This window comes from Musca autumnalis, unplaced genomic scaffold (assembly GCF_047663935.1).
Source record: "Musca autumnalis isolate F117 unplaced genomic scaffold, ASM4766393v1 scaffold_5, whole genome shotgun sequence".
NCBI lineage: Eukaryota > Metazoa > Arthropoda > Insecta > Diptera > Muscidae > Musca > Musca autumnalis.
Genome location: NW_027412088.1, coordinates 46,460,699 through 46,476,161, shown reverse-complemented (window position 1 = coordinate 46,476,161; position 15,463 = coordinate 46,460,699). Strand labels below are relative to the sequence as shown.

At 32.8% G+C, this 15,463-nt stretch overlaps 1 protein-coding gene across 18 annotated transcripts in view; it reads left to right on the top strand.

The window, feature by feature from the left end:
* The first annotated feature begins 2,021 nt into the window (after positions 1–2,021).
* The window catches only part of Asph (Aspartyl beta-hydroxylase), a 33,389-nt gene continuing 19,947 nt past the window's right edge, over positions 2,022–15,463 (top strand). For 4 of the 18 annotated variants that reach the window (XM_073992430.1, XM_073992425.1, XM_073992420.1 and 1 more), the window contains exons 1-2: positions 2,126–2,359; positions 2,584–2,836. In XM_073992430.1, the coding sequence (XP_073848531.1) occupies positions 2,785–2,836 (52 nt within the window). In that variant the 5' untranslated portion in view covers positions 2,126–2,359; positions 2,584–2,784. Of the gene's footprint in view, positions 2,837–15,463 lie in introns of all 18 variants that reach the window. The other 14 variants (XM_073992424.1, XM_073992419.1, XM_073992415.1 and 11 more) reach the window with 8 other exon arrangements.

Below are 15,463 nucleotides of genomic sequence, written 5' to 3'. Positions count from 1 at the left end.
GTGTTTCCTTGTTTTCACGAAAATTTGAACCGAAAATACATAAAATATACATTAAATGAATAGGAAAAGCAATAGACTTTCCTCCAAATGTATCTTCTATACTTAACTACACACATTTCATTCATTTTTTCCATAAATTCTGAATAATTTTGTATTTTCAATAAATTTTCAAATGTTTCTATTTTCAAAATTAAAGAGAGAGAGAGAGACCTGCCAAAACAATGTTTGTGTTTACCGACTTTCAGTTATTTGTTTCCTTTTTGTTTCTGATTTTTTACGCGATTTTGAACTAATGGACAAGAAATGTGTAAGGAATTAAAAAGGAAACACAATCATCTTCCTTCTGCATCTATATAAAATGTTTAGTAATTTTCTTTCATATTTTTCTTTTTTCCTAACAATTTTTGTGTTTTCAACAAATTTTTCAATTTTGAATTTAGTCATGTCATAATTAATTTTTTCGATAAATTCTCTCATTTGTTAGGGATGGGACATACTTATTCGTCGTTCAGAGAGTATTTCTAATCGAACAACGTAGAAAAATCGTCGTTCGTTCGTTGAATTTTGTGTGGGGAAATAAGTAATTTATTCGTAGTTATGGGTCGAACAACGAATAGAGAACGAACGACGTACCGTGGAAACGGGCTATTACAAATTGTACGCTTACATCCATGGTAGAACAAACAAGGTAAAGTAAATACTACAACAAATACAACTCAACAAACACCACATGAAAGATTGTTTTTGTTTGTAATGTTAGTGACACCGGTAATTGTAAACAAAAGAAGGAAATGTCTATAAACTATTGGAATTTAAAAAAAACTAATATTTTTTTCACATTTCATTAAATATTTCGAAAAACATCAATGAAAATTCGTTTCATTTTGAATTTGAATGTTTCCATATCAATCCACTAAATGGGTAATTTCTCGCAGAAGGTACAATTCTTGCAAAAATCTTTGGGATCGCTGGAAATTCATTGTAAAAGGTGATGCTGATTCAGTCTTTTGTTTTTGAAAACAAAAGGCAAATGTTTATTGGGACTGTATTATTTTTTTAATTAACCCTTTCGGCCTCAACGTTGCTTATAAACAACTTCGATTTTAACGTCGTTTTATTTAAAACTAACGGAATTTTTTTCCTCAATGAACACATTGCTTTGGCTAATTGTAGTCCAAAGAATGCAAAAATTATAAAAAAGTGCCAGTTGTATCCCGATCAACAGAACTACGATGCATTATTCAGTGTGAAGTCTGGAAAATCACGGCATGTCAAAAATCGATGTGTACAGTCCAAATTATTTAAATCGTTTCTAAATCAAAATGTATGAGCTTTATGTTAAACTTTAGTTTTGATTCTTCAAAAGTAAGGTCAGAGGAATACTTCTATACGATTATAACATTTATATTTACATAATTGCACAAAATAATGAGCAAATAAATTTTACATAAAATGTACTGTATCTTCCGAAAAAGGTGGGGTAACGCCCACCAATTTATGTTATGTCTTAGTTTTGACTTATACCTTAATTCTGTGTTTTTAAAGTAACTACTAATGCGAGGAAAAAAGTTCGGGGCCGAAAGGGTTAAACAAACTTTGGATGAGGTTACATGTCCTTGATATGAAAAAGTATTTATGGAAAATAGTTTTTTTCGGAATGATATATTTTTTTCCTGAAAAATATTTAAAGGAACACTTTGCAGGTTAAAAATGGTAAGAAATGGTAACCTCAGGCACGAAAAGTAACAGAGTATACATCTTCACATATTTGGAAGCAGTGGCATTTGCACTGCACTTTCGAATGCAAACTTTTTTGCGGGTAGATGTGGCAATATTGCAATTCATTTCCGCTTAATATTGGAAAAAAAAACATTTTTTCTCACTTGGTTTATGAGATATATTTCTCTTTTTTTCTAAATTACTTTTTTTATTTTCATTTAGAGAGTAAAATACCTATATGAGTCCTAGACATTTCTTATCTCCGAGCAACTCGTCATAAAAACAATAACAACCCACAGGCCATTCATAAGAGAATAGAGAAAATCACAAATCAAATCTTCGGAGGAAGACAAAAATTTATTTTTAATTTAAGAAAATTTTCACAAAGTTCGCCCGCAACAAAATCAGACGTTTACCGACAACGAACGCGAGCGGAACAACAAGACCAGCCAAAAGAATTGTAGAACGTAGAAAAATAACGTACGGAACAAACACAAAAGTGTGTGCGTGCGGCGGCGGGTGAAAGTGTGTGAGTGTGTATTGGTGTTACCATACAAAACAGACCATAAAGTAGACAACAGGGAGCTACTATATCGTCGATCTCACACACCACATAGCATATATACACATATCTTCTTCGGTCGGTTGTGTCACATACATATACATATATCTATCTATATATACATTAACGACGGCGAATACATTAATTCATTTTCCCCATTTTTCAAATAGTGGAAAAGACAATTAAATGTTTCAATAAAAAAATATTCGAATTTTCCGTCCTTCATTCGAAAAAAGAAACGTCATAAACCAAATGAAAATTACGAATTTTTTATTAATTACTATGTAATTTTAATATAAAAGGTGAACAACAACAACAACAACAGAAAATACATAAAAAATATTTGTGGGATAGAATTTAAAAATAGATCCACTACAAACCTCAGGTCATTATCATTTGTGTTACCCAGCAACAACAATAAAGAAGCAAAGGAGTTTGCAGAAGAAATTTCAAATCCAATTCTTCGATTTACCGTTAAACAAAAGCAACTTTAATCAGCGAAAATGTCTGGTGATGTACAACCACGTAAACGCAAGGACAAGAAGAAGAAACGTGGTAAGTTCATTTTCCTTCGTCATCGTTCTATTTCCAAATAGATTTTCAAAACATATGGATCTAATATCTAGTGTCTAAATCTTTAAATCTTTTTTGATTACTTGGAAACCAATCCAATTGTTCTTTCCTTGTCTTTCTTTTTAATCTCTTATTGTGGGAAATTTGCCCTATTATATAAAAATATTTTTGGTATTTTTTAAGTTTTTATGAAAATTATATTTTTAATTTTCATCACACACATTCTATATTTTCCGATGCCAGATATTGATGTTGTTGTTGACATTGTGTTATTTTCATATTTTGGCCATTAAGAAATTAAGAGAGAGAGAGAGTAGAGAGGGAAAAAGAGATAAAAATGAAGAGAAACACACTTTTAAAACTTTGTTGTTGAGTATGGCCATAAGAGAAAATGACGAAAAAATATAAATTTATCAAATGTAATTTCCCGCCAAATTGTTGTTAAGCTGACAATCAATCCCAGCAAAACATTTGAATCCACGGATGCAGTTAAATGAGTACAATTTTACAGTACAAATGCCACGGAAGTACATTTTTTTCTATGAATTTTACAAGAGAGTGCACAGAAAGGAAGCACTCCATTTTGTTTCACAGCACGCAGTTAGGAAGCACTCCATTTTGAAGCACTCCAAAGATGTAACAAAAATGCAAGCCATTGCCAAATATTCCAGAATTAATAAAATTAATTTATTATATGTGAAAAACAAGAATATTAAGTGTGTCTGCGTACTCGATAATTTGTAATAATTATTACAAATTATTACTGAATGTTGTTTTTTTACACAAATGTTCAGTAAAAGAGAATGAATTGAGAAACTTGTTTTGAAATTTTTATTACTGAGAACTTATAATTTTTACTGAAGGTATTTTGTTCAGTAAAATTTTGTAGCTTTAGGCAGTTGTCAAAAGTTTAAAATATTCAAATACCATAGTCGTAAATATTAATCAACTTGAAAATTTTTTACTGAATGTTGTCTTTTAACTTGTTTAATTTTTTCCTTTGAAAGAGTATAAAATGCTTTACTCTGAGTAATATTTACTGAGAAAGTACAAGGACAAACCTATTAAGAACTTCATTATAGCTTTGTTCCTTTACGTTAAAGTTTCTTCAAGTTTTACCATTTTTAACTCGGAAAGCGTTCCTTAACCCCAAAATGTAGTAAAACTGGAAGCAATTTTTAAGAGAGTGAGAGAGGAGAGAGATAGAAGCAAAATGCCTTTCTCTTCTACCACAGGCTACCAGACAAATTTCTTCAGGTAGAAAATGGTAGAACTGATTTTTCGATAATTGTTTCACGATTATTTGACAATGAAGAAAAAAAAATGAACAAAAACAGAAAAAATGACAAAACAAAATTAAAAACTGTGGTATAAAAGAAGAAAATTGAATTTTTATGTTTCTTTTTGATATTGCTACAACCATATGTGTTTAGGGATTAAGTGATGAAAAATTTGTTTTTGAAGTTTTCATGTGGCTGTTGTAACGCGGCACTCAACGAACCGGACAATTAGTGAATTAACAAGAGGTAGGCCAGGTACGAAAATCACTGAGAAATGCCACCCTGCAGCCATGGCTTAAAACTTCAAATGGCATGGTACAACAATAATGGTAGATGTACCTGCATAGCTATCCCGTATTACAAAAACATATGGAACTTAAAGCTTCACTTTTTATATGTTAAAAGTGCCATATAGTGTAAAAACATTTCTTTAGCTAGGCTCCAGAATATTCTTGTTGGAAAAGTGTTCCAAAAATAGCAAAAGTTCTTCCCAAACTTATGACAGTGAAAAAATGTCATTCACTTATTTTCTACTTGACAAGTTTGGCTAATCTGACATCGTAATTGCTGGTATCCGATTTGCAGATAAATGTCAGCAGAATTTTTACAAAAATTGTAATTTTTACATTCCCATACTTTTGGAACAAATTTAAATTAATATCAATATTTGATAAATTGTTCATTCGTAAGTTTTGCTTAAAAAATCAACAATTTTATTTTGCCACGCGAATACATATTTTTTGTCCTTGTTTTCAATTTTAAGATATAGTGATACAGCAGAAGTTTTTTGTTGGAACAATTCAGCGATACATCTACCTTTATGATTGCATAATGTCAAAAACAGTACAAAATGTTAACCCTGCTCTTGACAGATTAGGCCATAAAAAGAAAAAAAATTGTAATCAGCTGTTAGCTGTGGCCTACCTTTACTTTATTCTACCATGCATGGTGGAATAATAGTACGTTTATATAGCATTTCCAAATTAAATGAAACCTTTTCCAAATTGAATGAAACCTTTTCCAAATTGAATGAAACCTTTTCCAAATTAAATGAAACCTTTTCCAAATTAAATGAAACCTTTTCCAAATCAATTGAAACCTTTTCCAAATCAAATGAAACCTTTTCCAAACCAAATGAAACCTTTTCCAAATTGAATGAAACCTTTATTTTTATTGAAAGAAAAAATCTAGAATATTTTGAAAAGAGAAAGAAATAAAAATGTATATGGGGTTTCAACAATTTTTTACTTAAATTCTAATCATAAGTAATGACATAAAAGTGCAACGCGCTGCATGTTTTGCTTCCTTGAACTTAAACATTTTATAATTTTTGGGCAACAATTAAGGTTTTAGCGAAATAATGCTAAAGAGAGAATTGAGGTTAAAAATTGCTAAAAATAACAGGGGCTAATTGTATTACCTAACCTAATGAAGTGGTTCACGATTTGCTGCTTGTGGAATTTTCAATGGAAATACTCATTACATAATTGGAACAGTCCTCTTTATTGGGCTGTTGGTTGCTATGCTCAATCACGTTAACGATATTACGATCTATTGTCTGATCGCGTAGTACCACTCTAGTACACAATTTTATTTTTGAAAATGCCTTTACTATTGGGTTCAACATTGCTGAATATGGCATTAAAAATTTAAAATTACACCGGTTTAATTCTATCATTATGTGTATTCGTTTACTTATTAAGTTGTTACATAAAAATTATCCTGAAAAAAACTTTCAAAAATAAAATTTTGTGCCAGAGTCGTACTAAGCGATCGGACAATAGATCGTAATACCGTTCACGTGATTGAGCATTGTATCGAACGTCTCAAACAACAGACTATGAAAACTCGACAAAATCGATAAGCTACATTTTTGAAGAACATTTCGAAGCTGAAAACGTCATCATGTGGTACTTTTATAGCGGTTCTTAAAATAAGGGACGAAAAGGACATTGAAGGAAGCGAGTAAGAAGGTCGAAATGCTCTACGAAAATAATACTAATTCGATTTGACTGAAGACAAGTCATTTCATAAATAAGCTAAAACAACTGTTAACAAAGATATAATGTTAATTTCAGATTCCATATATGGTCTTCAGCAGAAACTTAATCACGCCATAACTCGGAACTTCGACACACGGCGGATCTGTCCTTGGGGATTCTTAATATACTCACAAAGGGCTTTCATCCCCAAAAAGAATTATCTCTGCCCCAGATTTTCACCTCCATTTTGTGTCACAGTGTTATTAGAATTTTTTTAAACCTAAATTCTCTCTTTAGGATTATTTCGCTATAACCTTAATTGATGCCCAAAAATTATGAAATGTTTAACCCTGTTCCTTTACGTGCAAGAATCTTCAAGTTTTACAACTTTTTACTCGAAAAGCGTTCCTTTACTTCAGACACCATACAATTCATATGGAAGTTGATTACAACTTTTGCTACTTTTGCCAGTTTTACCATTTTCAAAAGTAAAGGAACAGAACATTTATGTTCAAGGAAGCAAAACATGCAGCGAGTTACACTTTTATATCATTACTTAAGATTAGAATTTAAGTAAAAAATCGTTGAAAACCCGCATAATTTTTTTATTTCTTCCTCTTTTCAAAATATTCTGGATTTTTTCTTTCAATAAAAATAAAGGTTTCATTCAATTTGGAAAAGGTTTCATTTGATTTGGAAAAGGTTTCATTTGATTTGGAAAAGGTTTCATTTAATTTGGAAAAGGTTTCATTTAAGTTGGAAAAGGTTTCATTCAATTTGGAAAAAGTTTCATTTAATTTGGAAAAGGTTTCATTTAATTTGGAAATGCTATATATGACCGGATTTAACAAACCCACTGGGTTTCAAATGTCAATTCCATTGCTAATATTTCAAATAAATCCTCATAGAGAAGGTTAACCCTGCAAAAGTCTATAATATAAACATGGCCTAAAGGCCTGCGTACATAAGCTGCTCTGCCTGAAGGCTTGCGTACATAAGCTGCCTTGCCTGCTTACCTTGCTTACTTCTGATAAAAGAATAAAAAAGAAAAGGGCAACCCAGTTCGAAATTTCCTCGGCCTTCTTTATTCTTTTATTTTTATTATGTCAAAAATGAAGCAGGAAAGCAAGGCAATGAGGCAGAGCAGCTTATGTACGCAGGCCTTGATTGCCTTGCTTTCCTCCTTCATTTTTGACTTAATAAAAATAAAAGAATAAAGAAGGCCGAGGAAATTTCGAACTGGGTTGCCCTTTTCTTTTTTATTCTTTTATCAGAAGTAAGCAAGGTAAGCAGGTAAGGCAGCTTATGTACGCAGGCCTTAAGGATGTGTTACATCAAATCATGTCAAACGTCAAATTTGCTCACAATAACGCATTACTGTGAATTGCTTGTTTACATTTTGTATGTGATTTTATTCACAAAAACGCATTTTGACCACTGGTATGAAAATCAGCTGATTTGAACGATCTAGTTCACTATGTCGATGGTCAGACGCACGATTTCAACATGGCGACGTCAAGTTTTTAGGCGAGGGATATGAAGTACAAAAACCATGTACATGTGTTTGTTGTGTTGCCTCTTCTTGTTATTCGTTACAAGTTTTTTTCTTTCATTTTTATTTTCTCAAGCCAACAACAAAACAAGCATAAAAAGATTTAATAAAAACATTTGATTAGTGAAAGAGTGAAAATTTAACTATTAATATAAATTTAATTATTTTGTGTTGCTTTTTAGTTTATTTATGTTTATTTTGTTTTTATTGGTATGAGAAACACAACAAACGCGAATGGTAAAATAAAGAGGGCACGCAAAAATCTTAAATTTCACGTTAACGTGTGTGGACACTAACGAAATTTGAAAAGAAACTTTAACGACTATATAGTTCAATGGACACCGGTTGTTTGTATATCATCCCTTTGTTTTTATAAAATAACTCATATCATAACTCATAACTGAATGAAGCTACTAAATTTTACCACGATAACAATTTTTCCTTTATGTTATCGAAAAAATAGTCAAAAATTAGTAGATTCTTGCAGTTCTGGATCAGACCATCTATTGGCAAACGTAGTGAACTGCACTTAGCCCCGGTCCACACTAGCGTGAATTTCATTAAAAAATTGCATGAGATTAGGCATTCTAGATCGAATTTCCCACTACAGCAATTTCGTGATTTTACTCTAGTATTGAACTCGATCTAGAAACGCCTAATTTCATGCAATTTTGAATGAAATTCACGCTAGTGTGGACCTAGACTTATGTAAAACGCATTTTACATTTGCACATAAAACAGGTGTTTTGGGAGTTTACGTAATTTGTTTGACAGATATTGTATGGAATTGACAATATACAGTGGTGTGAAAAATAATAAGGACAGTGACATTCACAACTTTTGGTCGCTCCTAAAATGTGTAAAATGGAAGAATTTGCGATGGAAATTTGGTTTTGAAAATGTACATGTATTGCAATAAGAAATCCCGTTAAGATTTTGGTTTCTTTCTGTTTAGTTTTTATACAAAACAAATATTTTTCGTAAAATCCGTGATTTCTGCTGTGAAAAATAATAAGGACAGTTTTTCGTTTTAGTAAAAATAAATTGATATTATTTTTTTGTGATTCTTTCCTGTAAGTAAAAGTTTAAAAGTAAAAGTTTATTTTTAGATTTTCTTTGCAAATATGGGTAAAAATACGCATTGTTATCACGCTACTCTAGAAATCATTAAATGTTTACATAAAGAAGGAAATTTATACAGAAAAAGCTTAGAATCTTTAAAAACAATGGTGGAGGATGCAGCTAAGTGAACTTCAAAGATAAAAGTCGTAGTAGAAATCCAAAAATTGCACCTGTAATAATAAATGCGTTATTCGATGATTAAAAAAGATCCTTTTACCACATCTTTACAAATAAAAAACTACTTAAATATTAATTTTGAAGCATCAACAACTCCTAAAACCCTCTGTGGTGGCCACATTAGAGCTCACAGTGTCAGAAAAGTATCATTTTAATCGAAAAATTATACACTTCCCACGTAGTGGTGTAGGGTATAAAAATATTCAGCAAATAATACAGTTTGCTAGAAATCACATCGCTTGTTCTAAGAAAAATTGCGTATCATTCTTTGGTCTGATGAAACCAAATATATTTGTTTGTTCCGATAGAGGAGTTTATCAGTGTTGAAGACCTAAAAATCAATAATATAACCCAAAAAATACTCTGAAGGCGGCTAAATATGGCAGAGGTAACAGCATGGTGTGGGGCTCATTTTCTTACTATGATGTGAGGTCTCTATACAGTATTCAAAGTGTTTTTGAAATGACTAGATTACATTGAAATTTTGAAAAATATAATTCTTCCGTATTCTGAAGGGGTTTTTGCCGGGTTAACCCACTTCGAGAGGATTTTTTGACGTTTGCGCTATGGAATTGACATTTTAAATCTAAACCCACTGGGTTAATCCGGTTAAGTGTAACCGGGGTATTAATTTCTTTCAAGTTTGGTCCTTATTAAAAGTTGTCATGAAGTGTCCTTATTATTTTTCACACACCAAACTACGACTATTCGCATAAAATAAGATAAATAAAACATGGTTACAAGCAATCAAAATATTTTTATAATACTTTTCTTAACATTTTAAGAAAACGATAAATTTTATAAACTAGTGTAATTTTCACTTTTTTAGTCAGTTTTCAATGTAATCTTGGTTATGGATTTTCACACCACTGTATATGATTCATTAACATTTATTAAAATTTTATGCTAAGTTTACATTTACGAAATCCACTCGATTTCATTTGTCAATTCCATAGCTCAAACGTCAAATGAAATCTCATCTGAAATCCATTGGATTTCATTTGACGTTTAACCTATGGATTTGACAGATGAAATCGAGTGGATTTCATAAATGTAAACATAGCATTAGATGCAAAATGCGTTTAATTGTACCGAACAAGTGAACGCGCTTCGCGCAATAACTGGTAAATCTTGAAGATTATTATGCATAAAGGAACAAAGCTAATATTACGTTTACATATAACCGGATTTAATAAATTCTCTCGGTTTCAAATGTCAATTCCATTGGGTATACATCAAATAAATCCTTATAAAAAGAAAATATTTTTATTTATTATTGTCTTTTTTAGGACGAAGGCCATTATTTATGAAAGTTTTTAATTAATTAATTGGATTAATCGAGCTAATATGGCCTAAGGAGTTTTGTATTGAAAAATGAATTCTAGCGAAATACCACACACTCAACCATTACGCTACGATCGTTTCGCCTGGTGGTTTAAGCCAGGCTCATCAGGCGTATTTGAATGCTAATGGCTAGAAGACAAAGGCTGATTTTGATAACTTCTATTTATACAAACATTTTTACGATTTTGTAATTATGAAGTATTTATGGAAGTCTTTTTCTTTATCAAGTCACCCTAGTGTCTTGTCTAGAAATCATTTTCTCAATACATACACATATACAATCGAAGGGGGGTTTCCTTCATGAATTGTAATGCCTTCAGTTTTTGAAGTTTTTGGATATCATGTCGACTAGTTTTGTTGATATGATACATTGGCATCATGTCGACTAGTTTGTTGATATGATACATTGGCAGTGGCTTAGAACGCTGAGATCTCGACAACATTGTCTGTTTGTTGGAGAGGACCCAGGTTCAAACCTCAGCCGGGGCAGCCGGGCTCTGCTGTGAAGATTTTTATTTATTATTGTCTTTTTTAGGACGAAGGCCATTATTTATGAAAGTTTTTAATTAATTAATTGGATTAATCGAGCTAATATGGCCTAAGGAGTTTTGTATTGAAAAATGAATTCTAGCGAAATACCACACACTCAACCATTACGCTACGATCGTTTCGCCTGGTGGTTTAAGCCAGGCTCATCAGGCGTATTTGAATGCTAATGGCTAGAAGACAAAGGCTGATTTTGATAACTTCTATTTATACAAACATTTTTACGATTTTGTAATTATGAAGTATTTATGGAAGTCTTTTTCTTTATCAAGTCACCCTAGTGTCTTGTCTAGGAATCATTTTCTCAATACATACACATATACAATCGAAGGGGGGTTTCCTTCATGAATTGTAATGCCTTCAGTTTTTGAAGTTTTTGGATATCATGTCGACTAGTTTTGTTGATATGATACATTGGCATCATGTCGACTAGTTTGTTGATATGATACATTGGCAGTGGCTTAGAACGCTGAGATCTCGACAACATTGTCTGTTTGTTGGAGAGGACCCAGGTTCAAACCTCAGCCGGGGCAGCCGGGCTCTGCTGTGAAGATTTTTATTTATTATTGTCTTTTTTAGGACGAAGGCCATTATTTATGAAAGTTTTTAATTAATTAATTGGATTAATCGAGCTAATATGGCCTAAGGAGTTTTGTATTGAAAAATGAATTCTAGCGAAATACCACACACTCAACCATTACGCTACGATCGTTTCGCCTGGTGGTTTAAGCCCGGCTCATCAGGCGTATTTGAATGCTAATGGCTAGAAGACAAAGGCTGATTTTGATAACTTCTATTTATACAAACATTTTTACGATTTTGTAATTATGAAGTATTTATGGAAGTCTTTTTCTTTATCAAGTCACCCTAGTGTCTTGTCTAGGAATCATTTTCTCAATACATACACATATACAATCGAAGGGGGGTTTCCTTCATGAATTGTAATGCCTTCAGTTTTTGAAGTTTTTGGATATCATGTCGACTAGTTTTGTTGATATGATACATTGGCATCATGTCGACTAGTTTGTTGATATGATACATTGGCAGTGGCTTAGAACGCTGAGATCTCGACAACATTGTCTGTTTGTTGGAGAGGACCCAGGTTCAAACCTCAGCCGGGGCAGCCGGGCTCTGCTGTGAAGATTTTTATTTATTATTGTCTTTTTTAGGACGAAGGCCATTATTTATGAAAGTTTTTAATTAATTAATTGGATTAATCGAGCTAATATGGCCTAAGGAGTTTTGTATTGAAAAATGAATTCTAGCGAAATACCACACACTCAACCATTACGCTACGATCGTTTCGCCTGGTGGTTTAAGCCAGGCTCATCAGGCGTATTTGAATGCTAATGGCTAGAAGGCATTACAATTCATGAAGGAAACCCCCCTTCGATTGTATATGTGTATGTATTGAGAAAATGATTCCTAGACAAGACACTAGGGTGACTTGATAAAGAAAAAGACTTCCATAAATACTTCATAATTACAAAATCGTAAAAATGTTTGTATAAATAGAAGTTATCAAAATCAGCCTTTGTCTTCTAGCCATTAGCATTCAAATACGCCTGATGAGCCTGGCTTAAACCACCAGGCGAAACGATCGTAGCGTAATGGTTGAGTGTGTGGTATTTCGCTAGAATTCATTTTTCAATACAAAACTCCTTAGGCCATATTAGCTCGATTAATCCAATTAATTAATTAAAAAGAAAATATATAATATAATGAGGCTATAATATTTAATGTGTAAAATAAAGGAAAAATCCAATGAATTTTGCTGATCGAAGCTATTGACTATATAAATCTATTATTTTCATATTTATATCTACATGATGATGATGTTTTTATAGTTGATAATAATTTTTTTGGCAAGTTTCCATTTGCAAATGATTTGCAACATTCTTGTTACTGCAAAGAACAATGTTTACATTTTCGCTTTCTTTGTTTTGGGCGGCAATAAGAAAATAACACATGTACATAAATACTATGTACCCATGCAAAAATTAAAATTTGTGTGTGTAAGTGCAACATGAAAGCATTGTTGAGGTCTCCTTTATTTGGGATTTACAATCAGGAGACTGGTGAAAATATGTAAAACCGTAAACGCATTCAATGTTTCAATAAAGTTGGACGTCATTTCTGACAATTTGTTTAATTTAGACCGTTTTTTTTTCTTTATAAATTTGTCAATAAATTGAAAAATACAGGGCAATCATGAATATTTCCCTCGGAATTTTTCGCACGAAAAATAATTTTAAAAAGTGAAATTCTTTTAAGTAATTTTTCTGAAACTATTAGAATTACTTAATTATAGAATATTCTCGCCGAATCGACAAAAATCTTTTCTTTTTGGACATAAATATGGAAAAAATAAAATTGGGGAAAGAGAACAAATTCCCCACGGAATTTTTATTCGTGATTGTCCTGATAGTGATTCCCAGCAAAAACCTCTAGTACAAGTGCCGCGCAAGTGCCGATTTTTACAAGAGAGCGGGTGCCTAGGAAGCACTCCATTTTGCTTCCCTACGAATCAGTTCATTTTGAATCCAAATCAAGACTTTGGATGCAGTACTTTTCATTGATTTTAAAGACATTCTTCGGAATATGTTTTAAATAAGTTTAAAGATGCTATTAAAATGCAAGTCAACACAAAACATCCCAGAATAAAGAATTTTATTACATAAACACATATTAGCTCTGTTCCTTTACGTGCAAGAATCTTCAAGATTTACCACTTTTTACTCGAAAAGCGTTTCTTTACTTCAGGCACCATACAATTCATATGGGAGTACTTTACAACTTTTACTACTTTTGTCGGTTTTACCGTTTTCAGAAGTAAAGGAACAGGCCAATTATAAAATCTCTCCGTTAAGTTCAACCACAACTGAGATTATTTCCTCCGCTCTGCATTTTATGCTAGCACATCAAAATGGTTTTTGTTATCTTCCAAAGGGGTCCTCCAACTCCAGTTCAGATTTCGAACTCTACTCCAAAAATAATTTCCGTCTCGTGAGTTAAGTGCTCTGCACCTACGATCCGTTGAGTTTCGCGTTATATGAACTTGGCGGCAAATTTATTTAGACGGTCAATCATATGTTTTTTATTTATTTATTTCAATTCACATATGCCCAGTCTTTCGACCTTAAGGCTGTACACTACAATATAATGCCATAATAACAAGTAAAATTTAAATTAAGTAACTTAAGGGAGGGATGACTATACTACTCCAAAAACACAATTACCAGGTATAAAAAAGGACGAATTCCCTGTTTATTTTGACGTTTCTAATTCGATCAGTGTACTGACACATCAACCTTGGTAATTGTGTCATGTATAATAAAAAAGTTGGATATTGGCTCGGCCATCCTTAGTCCATATTTATATTAGGCAATTTTCCTTGCGGCAATTGTCAGTTTAAAGTTGAAAACACATCCAACGTTTGGGTAAAGTTTTGTGTCATTTCTGGTAGAAGAATAAAGAAAGTATTGAAACTTGGCAGCACTTTGTCTTTATTCGTCTACCAGAAATGACACAAAACTTTACTCAAACGTTGGATGTGTTTTCAGCTTGATGGAGAGGGAGGTGAGGCATATGGTAACCCTTTGCCCCTCAACACCCTCTCTCACCTACAAACTGGCAATTGCCGCAAGGCAAATTGCCTAATGTAAATATGGATTTCTTCTTTTTAATTTTTAATGTGTCAGAAATAAAGCAAGGCAAGAAAGCCAGGCGACGAGCCTGCTTCTGTACCCGGGCCTTTAAGGCCTAGGTACATAAGCTGCCTTGCCTGCTTGCCTCTGATAAAAGAATAAAAAAGAAAAGGGCAACACAGTTCGAAATTTGCTCGGCCTTCTTTATCCTTTTATTTTATGTTATGTCAGAAATGAAGCAGGAAAGCAAGGCAAACAGGCGAGTCAGCTTATGTACCCAGGTCTTTATGTATTAATGCTCGAAAGTGTAAAGCTGAAAACACATCTAACATTTGAGTAATGTTTTGTGTTGGGCGTTGAGAAAAAAAAAAACAACAACAGGGCGACGCCGACACCAAAGTCCAGCGTTGATATGTTTGCCGGCATATATTTCAAATGAATTTGAATTTTTCGGCATCATGCCGAGCAGTGCAAAAACGGCCAAAACGACACAAAACTTTACCCAAACGTTGGATGTGTTTTCAGCATAAAGGCCGCTGCACATACGGCGAATTGAGCGTTGCGTTACAACAACCACATGAAAACTTTAAGAACAAACGTGGCATCACTTACACATTTTTTCATATGGTTGTTGTTTTCAACGCGTCGTACAACGGACCGTATGTATTTGGCCCATAACAAAGGTCCAAACATGCGTCATTTAAGTTGGTTATTGGGTATGGGCTTCTAAAATACTGAAGGCCAGAGTACATAAGCAGCCTCGCCTGGTTGCTCCTGATAAACAGCCAGTTTCTGTATGTCGAAAGAAGAATGTGTGCGAAAGAAACACGTCCAAACCATGGTTTAATAAGATAGGTTAGCTAAAGCTTTCTGTCAATTTAATTTTTTTCTTTCGACTGTTCCTAAAACGTCAAAACAATATACACAAACTGTGTATGTATGTGTGTGTGCTGTTTGAA